The following is a 13215-nucleotide window of genomic DNA, read 5'->3' on the forward strand; positions in this document are numbered from 1 at the left end:
TTTGCTCTAGAGAGAACTTAGATCATCTTAGAGATGTTTTGATGTATGAATGAGTGAATTGTTCTATGTTGTAGCCTCTATTTATAGGCTACCAAGCAACACTATTTGGCATTTAAACAAATCATAATGGAGCACTTATGAGTTTATGGAGCACTTATGAGTTTATGGAATTGTTAGGTTCAAGCACTTAAACACTAATGGAATGTTAGGTTTAAGTCATTTTCTGCTCCCTTATCCCTCAATTTTTATCTCCACTAAGAACTCAGATTCAACCTTCGATTTCTTCATATGAAATGATCCACCATGAATGTAGATTATTGTGGTAAAATTTCAGAATTTATTTCCATGTGGTTGGGCCAGAAATGCTGCTGGACCTCTTACAGGTCCAGTTTCCAAGTTTTGCTTCTGCAGAAAATTGGACTGTTTGTTTGAAGGTTTTCCACTCCGAACGAGCTTTGGCACTCTTCATAAGAAATGATCAATGGGATGTCTAGAATTAATCTGGAAAGTTTCAACTCATTTGGAGTTCGGATGATTAGTCCGCCATCCCTCATTTCTTGTCTAGCTCGCTTTCTCCTAGCCGAAGTAGGAAAATGTGCTAAAGTTGATTTTTCATTTCCATGTTTGGTAGGCCTTATTTAGCCTCTTAATAATATATTTTTGAACTTATCGAAAATATATATGTGAGCCACTGATATTGGCTCAATTTCTCCAAGACACGCTTTGTCAAACCAAAATGCTCATTTTGGGTCCAAACATTGCCCCCCAGACCTCGAAGTCAAAGGTCTTCGTCTTGACTGAAGAGGTCTTGAATCAGCACTGCTCTTATAACATCATTGCTCCAAAGCCACTTGTATTGGCTTGACTGATAATACTTGACTGATTCCATATAGGCCTCTAAATAGGCCATAAAGCTTGAATGCCACAATCTGGATTGCCTTTGTTATGAACTGATGCTTCCTTTGCCAACTTTAGTGCCCCCCATGGATCTGGCGAAACTTGGGCAGGTTGTAGGAGATCAGAACTTTAGCATGCCCCCCATGCGAAGGAGACTGCTTTTGATTGCGAATGAGTATCCTTCTCTTCCTTGGTGGTAGCTTCGCCATGTGTATAGCAACATGTATCTGCCTTGTTTGCGGGCTCTCTGTTGATTTTCTCAAATGTAGGTGTTGAAGCCACTTTCCTGGCTAGATCAAGGCCTATAGTACTTGGCGAAATAAGATGCAAAATAGCAAACTGTTTGCTGTCATTTAATCCTTCGCGAGTCTTATGTCGGAGAGGATGATTAGATCATGGCTATCGACATCATGACGTGTGACCAGGTGAAACCACCGTATCTGCTACAACTTTAGTATCTAAAACCGCATCGGTTTTAATCATGTTTTATTTAAAAACTTCAAGCCACTATGTTGGCCCTGCGGTGGTAGGAAAAGGTGGAATATCTTCACTGTCGCCTTAGATGCGATTCTCAAGATGGAATAATGATTCATTAATTATTAACTAGGGCCACTCACTGGCCCAGCTAATAAATTAATCTCCAGAAAGATCTGAGCTATAAATCAAAGTGTAATGGAGAAGTATCTCCGTTGTCGCCTTAGATGCGATTCTCAAAATGGAATAATGACTCATTAATTATCAACTAGGGCCACTCACTGGCCCAGCTAATAAATTAATCTCCAGTAATATCTGAGCTATAAATCGAAGTGTAATGGAGAAGTATCTCCGCTGTCGCCTTAGATGCGATTCTCAAGATGGAATAATAACTCATTAATTATCAACTAGGGCCACTCACTGGCCCAGCTAATAAATTAATCTCCAGTAATATCTGAGCTATAAATCGAAGTGTAATGGAGAAGTATCTCCGCTGTCGCCTTAGATGCGATTCTCAAGATGGAATAATAACTCATTAATTATCAACTAGGGCCACTCACTGGCCCAGCTAATAAACTAATCTCCAGAAAAATCTGAGCTTTAAATCAAGGTGTAATGGAGAAGTGTTCCTCACAACCCAGAAATGGCATCCAAGAAACCATTCGTTATCGATCAGGCAGATGAAATCACTGAGAAAGCCGCATTCACCTGGCGGACTAACATGAGTGTTCGATGTAGAAGTCAGACCGGAGAGGAGAAAAGTCGACTGATGGGCTTTGGTGGCGGCGATAGTCAAGCGAGTCTGGGTCCCACACCTCGCGATCGTTTGCCAGATGATGCTATGGCTTATTATGCGCTTCCCATCCGCCGTCCCATCCCGGCTCTTCTCCGGTCTCCTGCCGATCTTGGAGGTTGGGGCCAGAAACATCATAGAGTCAAAATTGGTTTCTGGCCCTCAATCCAACCTCCTGATGTAGCCTGGTACAATGAGGTTCGTGCCCGAGATTTGGCTCGCTGGCGCGCAGTAGGCATTGCGGATGCTATTGACTTGTGTCTTCAAATTCCCGGCGGCCTTAATCGCGCTCCTCTCGCCGCGGCATTTTGCTTATGGAACACCGCCAGCAACACTTTTGATTTCCGCTTTGGGCAGATGAGTATTTCCTTATTGGATATTCTCGCTATCACGGGCCTACCCATCCACGCGGCACCGTATGTTCAAGGCCAATTTGATGACGAGAAATTCCCGCTGCAAATGACTCAGACTGGTCGCAGCATTCATAGCAGATCTTTCCCGTCTTGGCGAAATTACTACCGCGGACATCATGACGAAACCGGGGGAATTGCCTTCCTCGAGTGGTGGCTCTGTAAGTTTATTTTCTGTACTTCTGCTGGTAAACCAACTGGCACTTGGTCCTCTTTGGCCACTGCTCTTTATAATGGCACAGTCGTTGGCCTTGGTCAACCGGTTCTGGGTTCGCTTTATCGAGCCCTTTATCAAGTCGCTATGCATCCATTCGAAGTCCAATCCTCAGGCCCCTTCTGGATTCTGGATTTCTGGCTCCAAACTTATTTCCCCCATTTTCGCCGACCAGACGTGCCAGCAGTGCCTCCAAATGACGTTCTGTTGGGCCGGTGGCTCTGCCGCGAGGGAAGGTATGAATCTCCGGCATTTTCCGAGTGTTTCTCGTTTTTGTATCTTCTGGATGAGATGTCGGATATGAAGTTGGTGGTAAATAGAAGATTCCCCGCGATATTGGCAAATGAGTTTCTTCCTCGCCCGGGTCATCGCGAAGAAGCTATGATGATGTTTCGCCGCACTATTTCTTGCTCTGACATTCAATTGGCCACGGATGAACTAAGTTATGAACTTTATGCACCCAATCACTTTGCTCGTCAATTTGGGTTGGCCCAGTTGGTACCCTGGCCTCTGGTTGATTCTGCCAATTACTACACCTCTTGGCGGAGATCAGCTCCGCCTGGGTCTGCCCCCTTTCAGAGTCAGTTTACTTTGATAGTGATTCCCCCTTGGGTCAGAGCGCTATACCCCCTCAACGATGTTGATGATGACTATGCTGATTGGTGGAAAGAAGTGTCAGTGAACTGTTGGGGCATGAATAACTATGACCTTTTTGCCATCCTTTTCCGCGACTTGGAACATCCCTTTGCCGTGGACAGCGACATCCTTGAACAATATTATGCTGGTGAGGCTCCGCCTCCTGTTCCTGCTCCTCCGCAACATCAACCTGTTCCGCCCCCGCAGCCGCAAAGGCCCTCGCGGCAAGCACAACCGGGAATACAGATTCGTGAACATGGGGCATCAGTAAGTTTCCAACTTCCCTCACCATTTCTTTTCCTTGGCTTGAGTATCAATCCTTATTGCTAAGTACATTCGTTTTATTTTTAGCGTACCACCCGGAGCAGGGCAGCCTCTACTCAGGCCGGGAAACAGAAGGCAGTAGCCGAGGAGCCTCCTGAGGGGGAGTCCTTTGACGATGACGATGTGAGCCTTGCTGAGGTAAACTGCCCCAGACTAATTCTGAGTTTGCACATTTGGCTTTCCAGACCCCTTCTATTTTCTCAGTTGTGATTCCTCTTTTGTGCAGGTAATTGCTGTTCATACTTGCAAACGCGGTCGCGCCCAAATCGCTGAAGAGGACTTTGAGGACGACGAGCCTCTGTCAATGCGGCTGGTAAGCTCTGGCCCTGTTTTATTTTATTTAAATTTTAGAATCTGGGCAGGGTCTTCATTATGTATCTTTTGACAGGTCCCTCAGAGGACCACTGATCCCTCTCGCCTGAGCGAGGCTGGATCCTCAGCAGCTGTAGAAAAGCCAACTCTCTCGCTAGTTCAAGCATCAACTAACCCCGTGGCGCCTCTTCCGTCTCCCACATCTATAGAGCATCTGCAAGGTCCTACCATTCTAATAACGATCTCTGATGACGACTCCTCGGAACATGAAAGTGTGGAAAGCCACTCTGAGGATTCTGCCGCTTATGAGGAACTGATGACGACAGAGATTCTCGCGGCACTAGAGGTCCAAGAGGTGAATGAGGTGAGGCCTCTTCCTCTTGAAGACCAAGTACCAGATATTGACCCGACAGCTCGAGAGGTAAGCCACTGTTGGCCAATGCTTTCCATTTCCCTTTAGATCCAACCCCGCTCTCTGACATTTCTGAACCTGACCAGGATTCTGTTTGTACCGAGGAGGTGGCTGCAAACGCTGCTGGTCTTATCGGCGGGACAGTCGCCCCAGAGATGGAAAATGATACTGACGGTGGTGGTGCCCCCCAAGTCTCGCGAACAAATGAGACAACCGTCGAAGCTGAGGGCTCTGTGCTTGAATCTGCTCCACTTGCCCATGGTGAGCCGCGAGTTGAGTTTCCAGATTCTCCCGCGGCTGAAGGGAAAGACCAACCTATTGAAGATGAAGAAACTGAGGAAGCTATCCACCCTTTTGCATTGGTGGTTCGTGATCCTGTGGCGCCTCCGCCGCCTCCTCCTCCTCCCACCAGATTCGAGAGACTGATGAGGGTGTTGGAGATAACTCCTCCTTCTGCTGTGGATGAGGCTAAGATGGTGCTTCACGAACATCTGGGTCCTCAGGTATTGGAGACAGACATCCTCCCGCGAGTCTTGGAAGCCCTAAGGTATCTTTGCCAGGAGAAGGCATTGACCCTACAGCAATTTAGTGCCATTGACGATCTGCTGAATGAACTTGATGAGGCCCTCCAACGTCAACCGGCCGCGAACGCTCAGGCTCACGACACTCGAGAGGCTTTGAATAGCCTCTCTCGAGAAATGGACATCTCTCGCGGTATTTTAAATGAGCGAACCATCCGCCTGCGGGAATTACAAATCCAAAGGTCCGACTTCAAACTTCGGATCGAGGACCTCCATACCGGTTTAGCCTTTGTTGAAAACGCGATTGCTACAGAAGAAGCCCAACTCGATGAACCTCTGGCTGCTTCTGAAGAAATGGGCCGCAACCTGGCCCATCTCAGAGAACGGGCCACTCAGGCCGAAGCTAGTGCTATTGCGGCGAATCTCCGCGTGGAGGAACTTTGCTTGAAATTGAGCTTTGCGGGCCAATCTCTGTAGGCCCCCTCGAAAACCGTTCGGTCTCCTCACATGCTGTTAATCCCTTCTTTTCCGAGATTTAAGGCATTAATCACTCGTTGAAAAACAACGGTCGTGAAGAGGTAATCTCGTGAAAAGAACAGTTACCTCCTCGAAAACCGTTCGGTTTCCCCACATGCTATTAATCCTCTAATAATAGCTAACTCCTCAAAAACCGCTCCTCACATGCTGCTTAGTCCCTTTTTTCCGAGATTTGGAATTACTAAGCTCGATTTACTGACATCGGTTTTGAAATTGAGCTTCATCCAAGGGTGGGGATTTGCCTGAAGTCCCTATAAATAGTTGTATTTCAGGAAGGGAATACTCACAACAACTTTTCTGAAATATTCGAGAAATGGCCTTTCAATCCTTGCTTCTCTTTCTCCTTCTTCACAAATCTTCCCCTCATGAAATGACCTTTAGCCTCTAAATTTTAGGCTTTATGGCGTAATCTTAAGCCTGAGTTAGGCCTCATGGCGTAATCTTAGGCAACCCCTTGTTTCGTCCTTTCTGGAGTCTGTAACAACAATGCCAGGCTTCAGATTGGTTTAGAAACGCGAGGGGGCTCCGAGTGTGGGATCCACGATCATGCGAGATCATCTTTGTCATAATCCTACACACGGAGCGAAACGGAGAAAGGGAGGACGGCCACTCTGAGGTTCGTCTTTCCTCCTCTGTTTCCTTCCTTCTGGACCCGGCCTGTGTTGTGCCCTCCAGATGGAAGGGGCTTTGGTTCTCACCTCCTTCTCCCCCTTTCTCTTCTTGATAGAATCTTGGAGGGATGAGAAGGGCTGGACTCTTTAAAGGAATGGGTTCAAGCCACAGAATGGCTGTTCCTATACTTCACGTCCAACTAATGGTGGTTACCAAGGCTAGAGGGGGTGCAGAGACTCAAGCTGATATTCGGTTCCTTCACTCTCTGCCCCTCCAGGAGATAATGGCGCGGCTCAACCCGGCGTTGGATTCCATAGCTGCTTCCAATTGAGGGGGCTTGGAGGCTCCATTTTCTTTCACTGGAGCCTCCCCTTCTCATGGATAATGGCGTTGGCCAAGCCTATGTTGTATTCCTTTGCCGCTTACATGTAAAGGGGCGCGGCTCAACCCGACGTTGGATTCTATAGCTGCTTCCACTTGAGAAAAGATTCAGAAGATAATCCGAAGATTCCTGTTTTGTATTCTAGCCACTTTTGGCTTTGTAATGAATGTACTGCTTTTGGCCGCAAAGCCACTTTATGAATACAATAATATTTTCTTATCCTGATATCCAAATATTCGTGAGAAGCCAATAATTGTGTCTCGCAAGGCCCCAAATATAGGCCCCTATAGTTGTATATTGAAAATAATATGAACTTTTTAAAATATGCTCTGCGTCAAAAAAAAAACTCGCGGTGAGGATTTTGAGAAAATATGTATCTTTTGGATCCACTTGCTGGCTCCCAACTCAAAATTCTTAGCGCCAATAATTCCTTCTTTTCCGAGATTTAAGGCACTAATCACTCGTTGAAAAACAACAGTCGTGAAAAATAATCTCGTGAAAAGAACAGTTACCTCCTCGAAAACCGTTCGGTTTCCCCACATGCTATTAATCCTTTAATAATAGCTAACTCCTCAAAAACCGCTCCTCCCATGTTGCTAGTCCCTTTTTTCCCGAGATTTGGAATTACTAATCTCGATTTACTGACATCGATTTGACTCCTCTTTGACCGTCCATCCAAGGTTGGATATTTGCATGCCTATATCTTCCTCCACATTATAAACCCAAATTTCCAATCCCGAAATCATTTCATCAACTCGAATATTTCTAACAGCAATCTTTCTTAATTACTCATCATCATCACTCTTCAATTCTTGCATTCTCTCAACCCATCACTAATGGAACCACAAACCCAGCAACCAACCGAGGATGGAGGAAGCAACAAAGCAGCCGGGAGTAGTGCTAACATGCTTTATAAGCGGAGCAGGTGGAATCCCACTACAGATCAGATAAGAATCCTCAAGGAGCTTTTCTACAATAAGGGAGTTAGGTCCCCAACTGTAGAGCAGGTTGAGAGGATCTATCTCCAGCTGAAATGGTACGGCAAGATCGAGTTCAAGAACGTCTATTTTTGGTTCGTGAACCAAAGGGCTCGGGAGAAGCAGAAGAAGAAGTCCACTTCGGATGTTCATGTGCCCATGCAAAGATCAGGGCTTGTTGGTGATGACAATGTTGCCAATTCATCTGCACCTGCTTCTGCTTCTTCTGCTGGTGTGATGATTGCTGTTAACGGGCAGATGGGGAACTATGGTGGTTATGGATCTATGAACATGGAGATTGAAACCCTTCCTCTGTTCCCCATGCATGGTGAGGACATCTTTGGCAACATGAAGACTACTTCCGATGGAGGTGGCGGTCACGGTGGTGGCTCTCACATTTCCCTTGAGCTCAGCCTTTCCTGCGAGGGCAAAGCTGGAAAAAGTTTCCGGAGCCGCTGACTCGGCTTAGTAGCTTTGTAGGAACACTTAGAATTGTCCCCTAAGAGTTGTATTTTTTTTTTTTTTTTTTTTTTTAATATAGTAGCTGAATTCAATAAGACAAGGTGAATCAATGTTTAGACATGCGGCCCAAGTATAGTCGCCTAGACACAAATTTTCTTTCAAATCCTTTGGGCAACCTTACTGAAATGGCCAGGTGGGGGAGGGCGAACAAGAGAGGCAGAATCCATTTTGGCATGAGCTACTCCCACATAGTGGTTTAGGCCCATTTGCACGCACTTCTGGATTCAAGAACCTGTCATGAACGTTGTCCCCTTTCTAGACACCATTTCACATAGGCTATACTTACTAAGATGAGAAATGTCATAAGTGTGAAGACAATTCAACAAGTGTTAATAAAAGCCGCCCTTAACCTTAAGAGACCTGAACTAGGCATCAATAAGGAGTTTAGGCCAATATTAACAAAAGAGACTTCACCTATTCCGTTATGATTCACAACCCCTTACCAAATTCAACTTTTTTTTTTTTTTTTTTATATATAAATGACGAAAATAAAAGTGAAAACTGAAAATTGACAGGAAATTAAAAACAAAGAAAGAAGTTAGCAGCACTATGTTTAGCTAACCTCCAGAAGGCCACGGGGGAGGCCATCTATGCTTCACTCCAAGCTCAGATGCGTAAAAATTTATAGCATGAAAACCCCCCTTGTGAGAGCTTGAAGGAAAGCAACAAAGATACTTCGCGTGCCAAAATTGGAAGAAATTTAGCTCGTTGGAGGAGTAATCTTGCCCCCCAAGTATCTTTGTTGGCATAGAATTAGCCACAGATTGGCCATTATAGACGACCACTTGTTGGTTTGAATTCTCATGATCAAGAGCCTCAAAAACAACAATTTGGTCGCCTAGATCATATTTAATCACCGCTTGGCTATTAGAATTTTTAAGAAATTCCTTTTGGTGATTAATAGAATGAACATGGGCTCCATCTTGCCCCCCAAGCATCTGATCAGTAGCCACGTATTTGGCTTGATCAGTGGAGAAATTAGATATTTGTTCAGAGACAATTGTATTGTCAGAAGAACAATCTTGTTGATGACCTTTTCCATGCACAGCCTCTGTGTAAGGCTGTGACTCACCAGTGAGACCCTTAGGTTGATTGCCACCTATAGGCAAGTTAGTCTCAGAAACAACCTCTTCGCGTGCAGGTTTTTGACGTTCGAATTCGCCTTGATGCGAATTAGCCAAGGTAGAACCTTCCTCACGTAAGGTCGTGAACTCAGATGTGATGTTCGCGGCAGGTTGGGCAGTCTGTTTGTCTCTGCTCGAGAAAAGCTTTTGTGACTGCTCTTTAGCTTTCTGAGCATTCTGATTCATTCGCTGCTCCAACTCGCGAATTCGTTGTTCCCTTTTCGTGATCGAAGCTGCCAGATGCTTCCCATAATTTTCACTATGCAGTGTAAGGATGCGAAGCCTCTCATCCAGGCTAGCATCTGGTGGAATGATGAGTGGTTCGAACTCGTCATCAATGTCAATATTGCCAATGGTGGCAACATTGGCCATCTTGTCACTTTAGGAATTTCTTTTGGTAAAGATTTTCCCCTGACATCCCAATGATGGCGAACACAAAAAGACTCTAGTGTTATCCAGATTGTCCCACTGGGCGTGCCAAAATGTTTGTTTTGAAGCCCGGTGGTTGAATGTGCTTCAAGAGAAAAGACTCTTCTGATGTTGTCCCACTGGGCGTGCCAAAATGTTTGGCTCCAATTTTGTTGCAGCTGGTCAACAGTCTCTTTTCTGCGCGGGCGTGCCAGCACCGTTTGGGTGCGGTCGTTGGGGGTGTCCCTTGACCTGACTTCTATCAAGCGACTGTAGACGAGGAGAGCACCAACCTCGTCGCAGGATTCTTTGTGCCTCGTGCTGGAGGACTTTGTCTTGTGTCACCAAGTCGATACTTAACGTTGTAGGTTAAGCAGAGCGAAATCACCGGGAAGTAGAGAGAAGTACTTGCTAAAGCGTGACTTTAGCTTGGCTGGGTTGCTAGGGCGTTACCCTTGCTTGGCTGGTTCCGTAACCGTTGTGGTCGCGGTACTACAGTCGGCTCCCGAGGAGACTAGGACCGAAGCATTTTGACAGAGGGTTTGGTGGCACTGATAGTCGGCTCCTGAGGAGACTAGGACTTAGAGTGTGATCACCTATAAGAGAAAGAGAAGGAAAGGAGTTGCTCTTAGAGAGGTTTGCTCTAGAGAGAACTTAGATCATCTTAGAGATGTTTTGATGTATGAATGAGTGAATTGTTCTATGTTGTAGCCTCTATTTATAGGCTACCAAGCAACACTATTTGGCATTTAAACAAATCATAATGGAGCACTTATGAGTTTATGGAGCACTTATGAGTTTATGGAATTGTTAGGTTCAAGCACTTAAACACTAATGGAATGTTAGGTTTAAGTCATTTTCTGCTCCCTTATCCCTCAATTTTTATCTCCACTAAGAACTCAGATTCAACCTTTGATTTCTTCATATGAAATGATCCACCATGAATGTAGATTATTGTGGTAAAATTTCAGAATTTATTTCCATGTCGTTGGGCCAGAAATGCTGCTGGACCTCTTACAGGTCCAGTTTCCAAGTTTTGCTTCTGCAGAAAATTGGACTGTTTGTTTGAAGGTTTTCCACTCCGAACGAGCTTTGGCACTCTTCATAAGAAATGATCAATGGGATGTCTAGAATTAATCTGGAAAGTTTCAACTCATTTGGAGTTCGGATGATTAGTCCGCCATCCCTCATTTCTTGTCTAGCTCGCTTTCTCCTAGCCGAAGTAGGAAAATGTGCTAAAGTTGATTTTTCATTTCCATGTTTGGTAGGCCTTATTTAGCCTCTTAATAATATATTTTTGAACTTATCGAAAATATATATGTGAGCCACTGATATTGGCTCAATTTCTCCAAGACACGCTTTGTCAAACCAAAATGCTCATTTTGGGTCCAAACAGGCTTTGCAAGCACCTATTCTCTGCAACAATGGTACTTTTGCTCCAAGACCCAATTGAACCAGAGTGCTTTCCTTACAGCACCTTTTGTTTGAAGAAAAATAGAACAAATATTTGAACTTTACAAACTCATAAAACTCTATTCTCATCTGGGTTTTATATAAAATGGAGATGGGTCTTATTGGATTTCTAGGACACTGCTTGTATATCTCCTACATATGCTGAACTTATCTTCTACCTGCCTCATGTAAACCCATAAACAATTTTTCAGAATCTAGAAGAACCCATCCCTGCAATCTACATCATGTCTCCTCTTCTTCCTCCTCAATCTCTCATTGATCAGAGCCCTCTCCAGCTGCTCCAGCCTCTGCGACAACAACCCCAACAGCCGGGTTTGTTTTTCCGGTGAACCAGCTCCGTCACCAGACCCCACCATCCTCTCATTCTCCTCCACCATCTTCTCTAATAGCTCTTCTTTCTTCTTGCTCTGCATTGAATCAAAGTTGAACCCAACTTTAAACCCGACCAAGGAGTAAACCCAATGACTTACTCAAGGACTTGGCTTTGTCTGGGTTTCGGGAAATCGAAGTGATCGACATGGAAATCTTCTCAGATTGTTTTTCCTTTAACCACTTTGGTGGTGTTTTGGGTTGAAATTTGCTACGGGTGTTGTTTGAATCACAAAGTTTGGGGACGGGGTCGTGTGGTTGTGGTGGTGGCTGATGGATGATGGCTTTCCAATTGCTCCGCCGCCTCCTATCGAAGCCAGCCTCTTGAGCGACTCTGCTGGAGTGATGTTACGGTGATGGTGATGGTGGCTAATGGATGATGGATGATGGCTGATGGATGATTGCTCACCGACTCTGCTGGAGTGCTATTGTGCTGCTGCGCCGCCTTGAACTTGCTGGTGCTCAACCACGACTTGAGCCTTCCCGCCGCCGCCGCCTGAGCCCTTCCCACCTATGACCCTCCTGACACTTTCACTTTGGCATTCCCCTAAAAAAAATAAAAAAAAATAAAAATATTGCTGTTTTTTATTATTATTATATGAGGAAAAAAAAGGGTTATTAAACAAAAAAAAAGGGTAAATTGGTCATTTAATGATCAAAATATGCCAACTGTCAGTTTTTGTAACAGAGTTAACGGCACCAGGTACTGATCTTTGGTCGGGGTCAAAACCTCAGGTACCGTTCTGATATTTTCTGAACGTGAGGTACTAAAGTTTAGAATGGGAAAAATGTCAGGTACTGTACGGACGATTTTCCCTAAACACAATTATCTACCTAATAGTCTTTTCAGCAACACAAACGTGAATACTTCTTTTACCCTACAGTAGTTATCTTATTCTACACTACATAGACACAATTCCATGTTTTAAGCCTTGTTGTTATATAAAGCCACCGCAGCAACCTCAAAAGCCTTATAAGCCGGAAATGCTATATCCCTTTAATCATGGTGCTATAACAAAGTGCAACATCGGGCCCGCGCCCACTCCTTCTTTCAGGGCTTTCCCTCTATATATATACAACTCACAACCTTCTGACGAGGGAGAGGAGAAACCTCATAGAGAGACCTCCAGGGAATACATCCCACAAGCAAGCCTCAAGCAACAAGCCAAGCATTCAGCCTCCAACCCAAAACCAATTCAAAGCCTTTAAACCCAGAAGCCATCCCAAAAAATCCACTCCTTCATCACTGCAGTAGATGATACGCAGCAAACCTCTCACCTCAGCAAAGCTCTCACCTTTTGCAACTCATGTGCTTCCAGCTCCCACGCTACATGCCTTTTTGCAAGCCGTTTTATATATTTCTAGTTCATCTATCAAAGCTATATGAAGTTTCTACCTCACCATCACTAGAAGCATGTCACCGCAGCTGGCCAACCTTACTGCGGGGAATAAGGAAAGACGCTACAAAGCTTCTTGAAGCTTTGGACCCAGTTCCTGAACTCAGAAGGGGTAAACAGAGGAGATCGATGAACCCAATCAAGCAATTCTAGCAGCCTCTGTACAAATCCACCCCAACACCTAGTTCTAAACTAAATAGGATTTATATTCATGGGTTAATGGCACCCACTAGATTGTATTATGCATTGGACAATTCAATAACAATTCAAAAAACTTAGAGATTTATCTCACTTATCATCCTTAAATTCAGTTCAACGCTTGTCTACCGTTTTCACCTATTTTCCTCATAACTTTTCATTGTGTTAGGTGGATCAGAGCCAGGTTTTGCCTGGATTGATAGCAGACAACGAAGGGAGAGTT

At 44.8% G+C, this 13215-nt stretch overlaps 2 protein-coding genes across 2 annotated transcripts; both read left to right on the top strand.

Annotated features, from left to right (window-relative positions):
- Positions 1–3079: 3079 nt before the first annotated feature.
- Positions 3080–4004, top strand: LOC133722863 (uncharacterized). The gene is made up of 2 exons (XM_062149722.1): positions 3080–3691; positions 3776–4004. Exons 1-2 carry the CDS (start codon positions 3080–3082, stop codon positions 3956–3958), a joined length of 795 nt encoding a protein of 264 aa, XP_062005706.1. The 3' UTR covers positions 3959–4004.
- Positions 4005–4202: 198 nt separating this feature from the next.
- LOC133722864 (uncharacterized) lies at positions 4203–11207 on the top strand. The gene is made up of 3 exons (XM_062149723.1): positions 4203–4481; positions 4559–5113; positions 11142–11207. Exons 1-3 carry the CDS (start codon positions 4377–4379, stop codon positions 11205–11207), a joined length of 726 nt encoding a protein of 241 aa, XP_062005707.1. The 5' UTR covers positions 4203–4376.
- Positions 11208–13215: the final 2008 nt, after the last annotated feature.

This window comes from Rosa rugosa, chromosome 7 (assembly GCF_958449725.1).
Source record: "Rosa rugosa chromosome 7, drRosRugo1.1, whole genome shotgun sequence".
Classification (NCBI taxonomy): Eukaryota; Viridiplantae; Streptophyta; class Magnoliopsida; order Rosales; family Rosaceae; genus Rosa; species Rosa rugosa.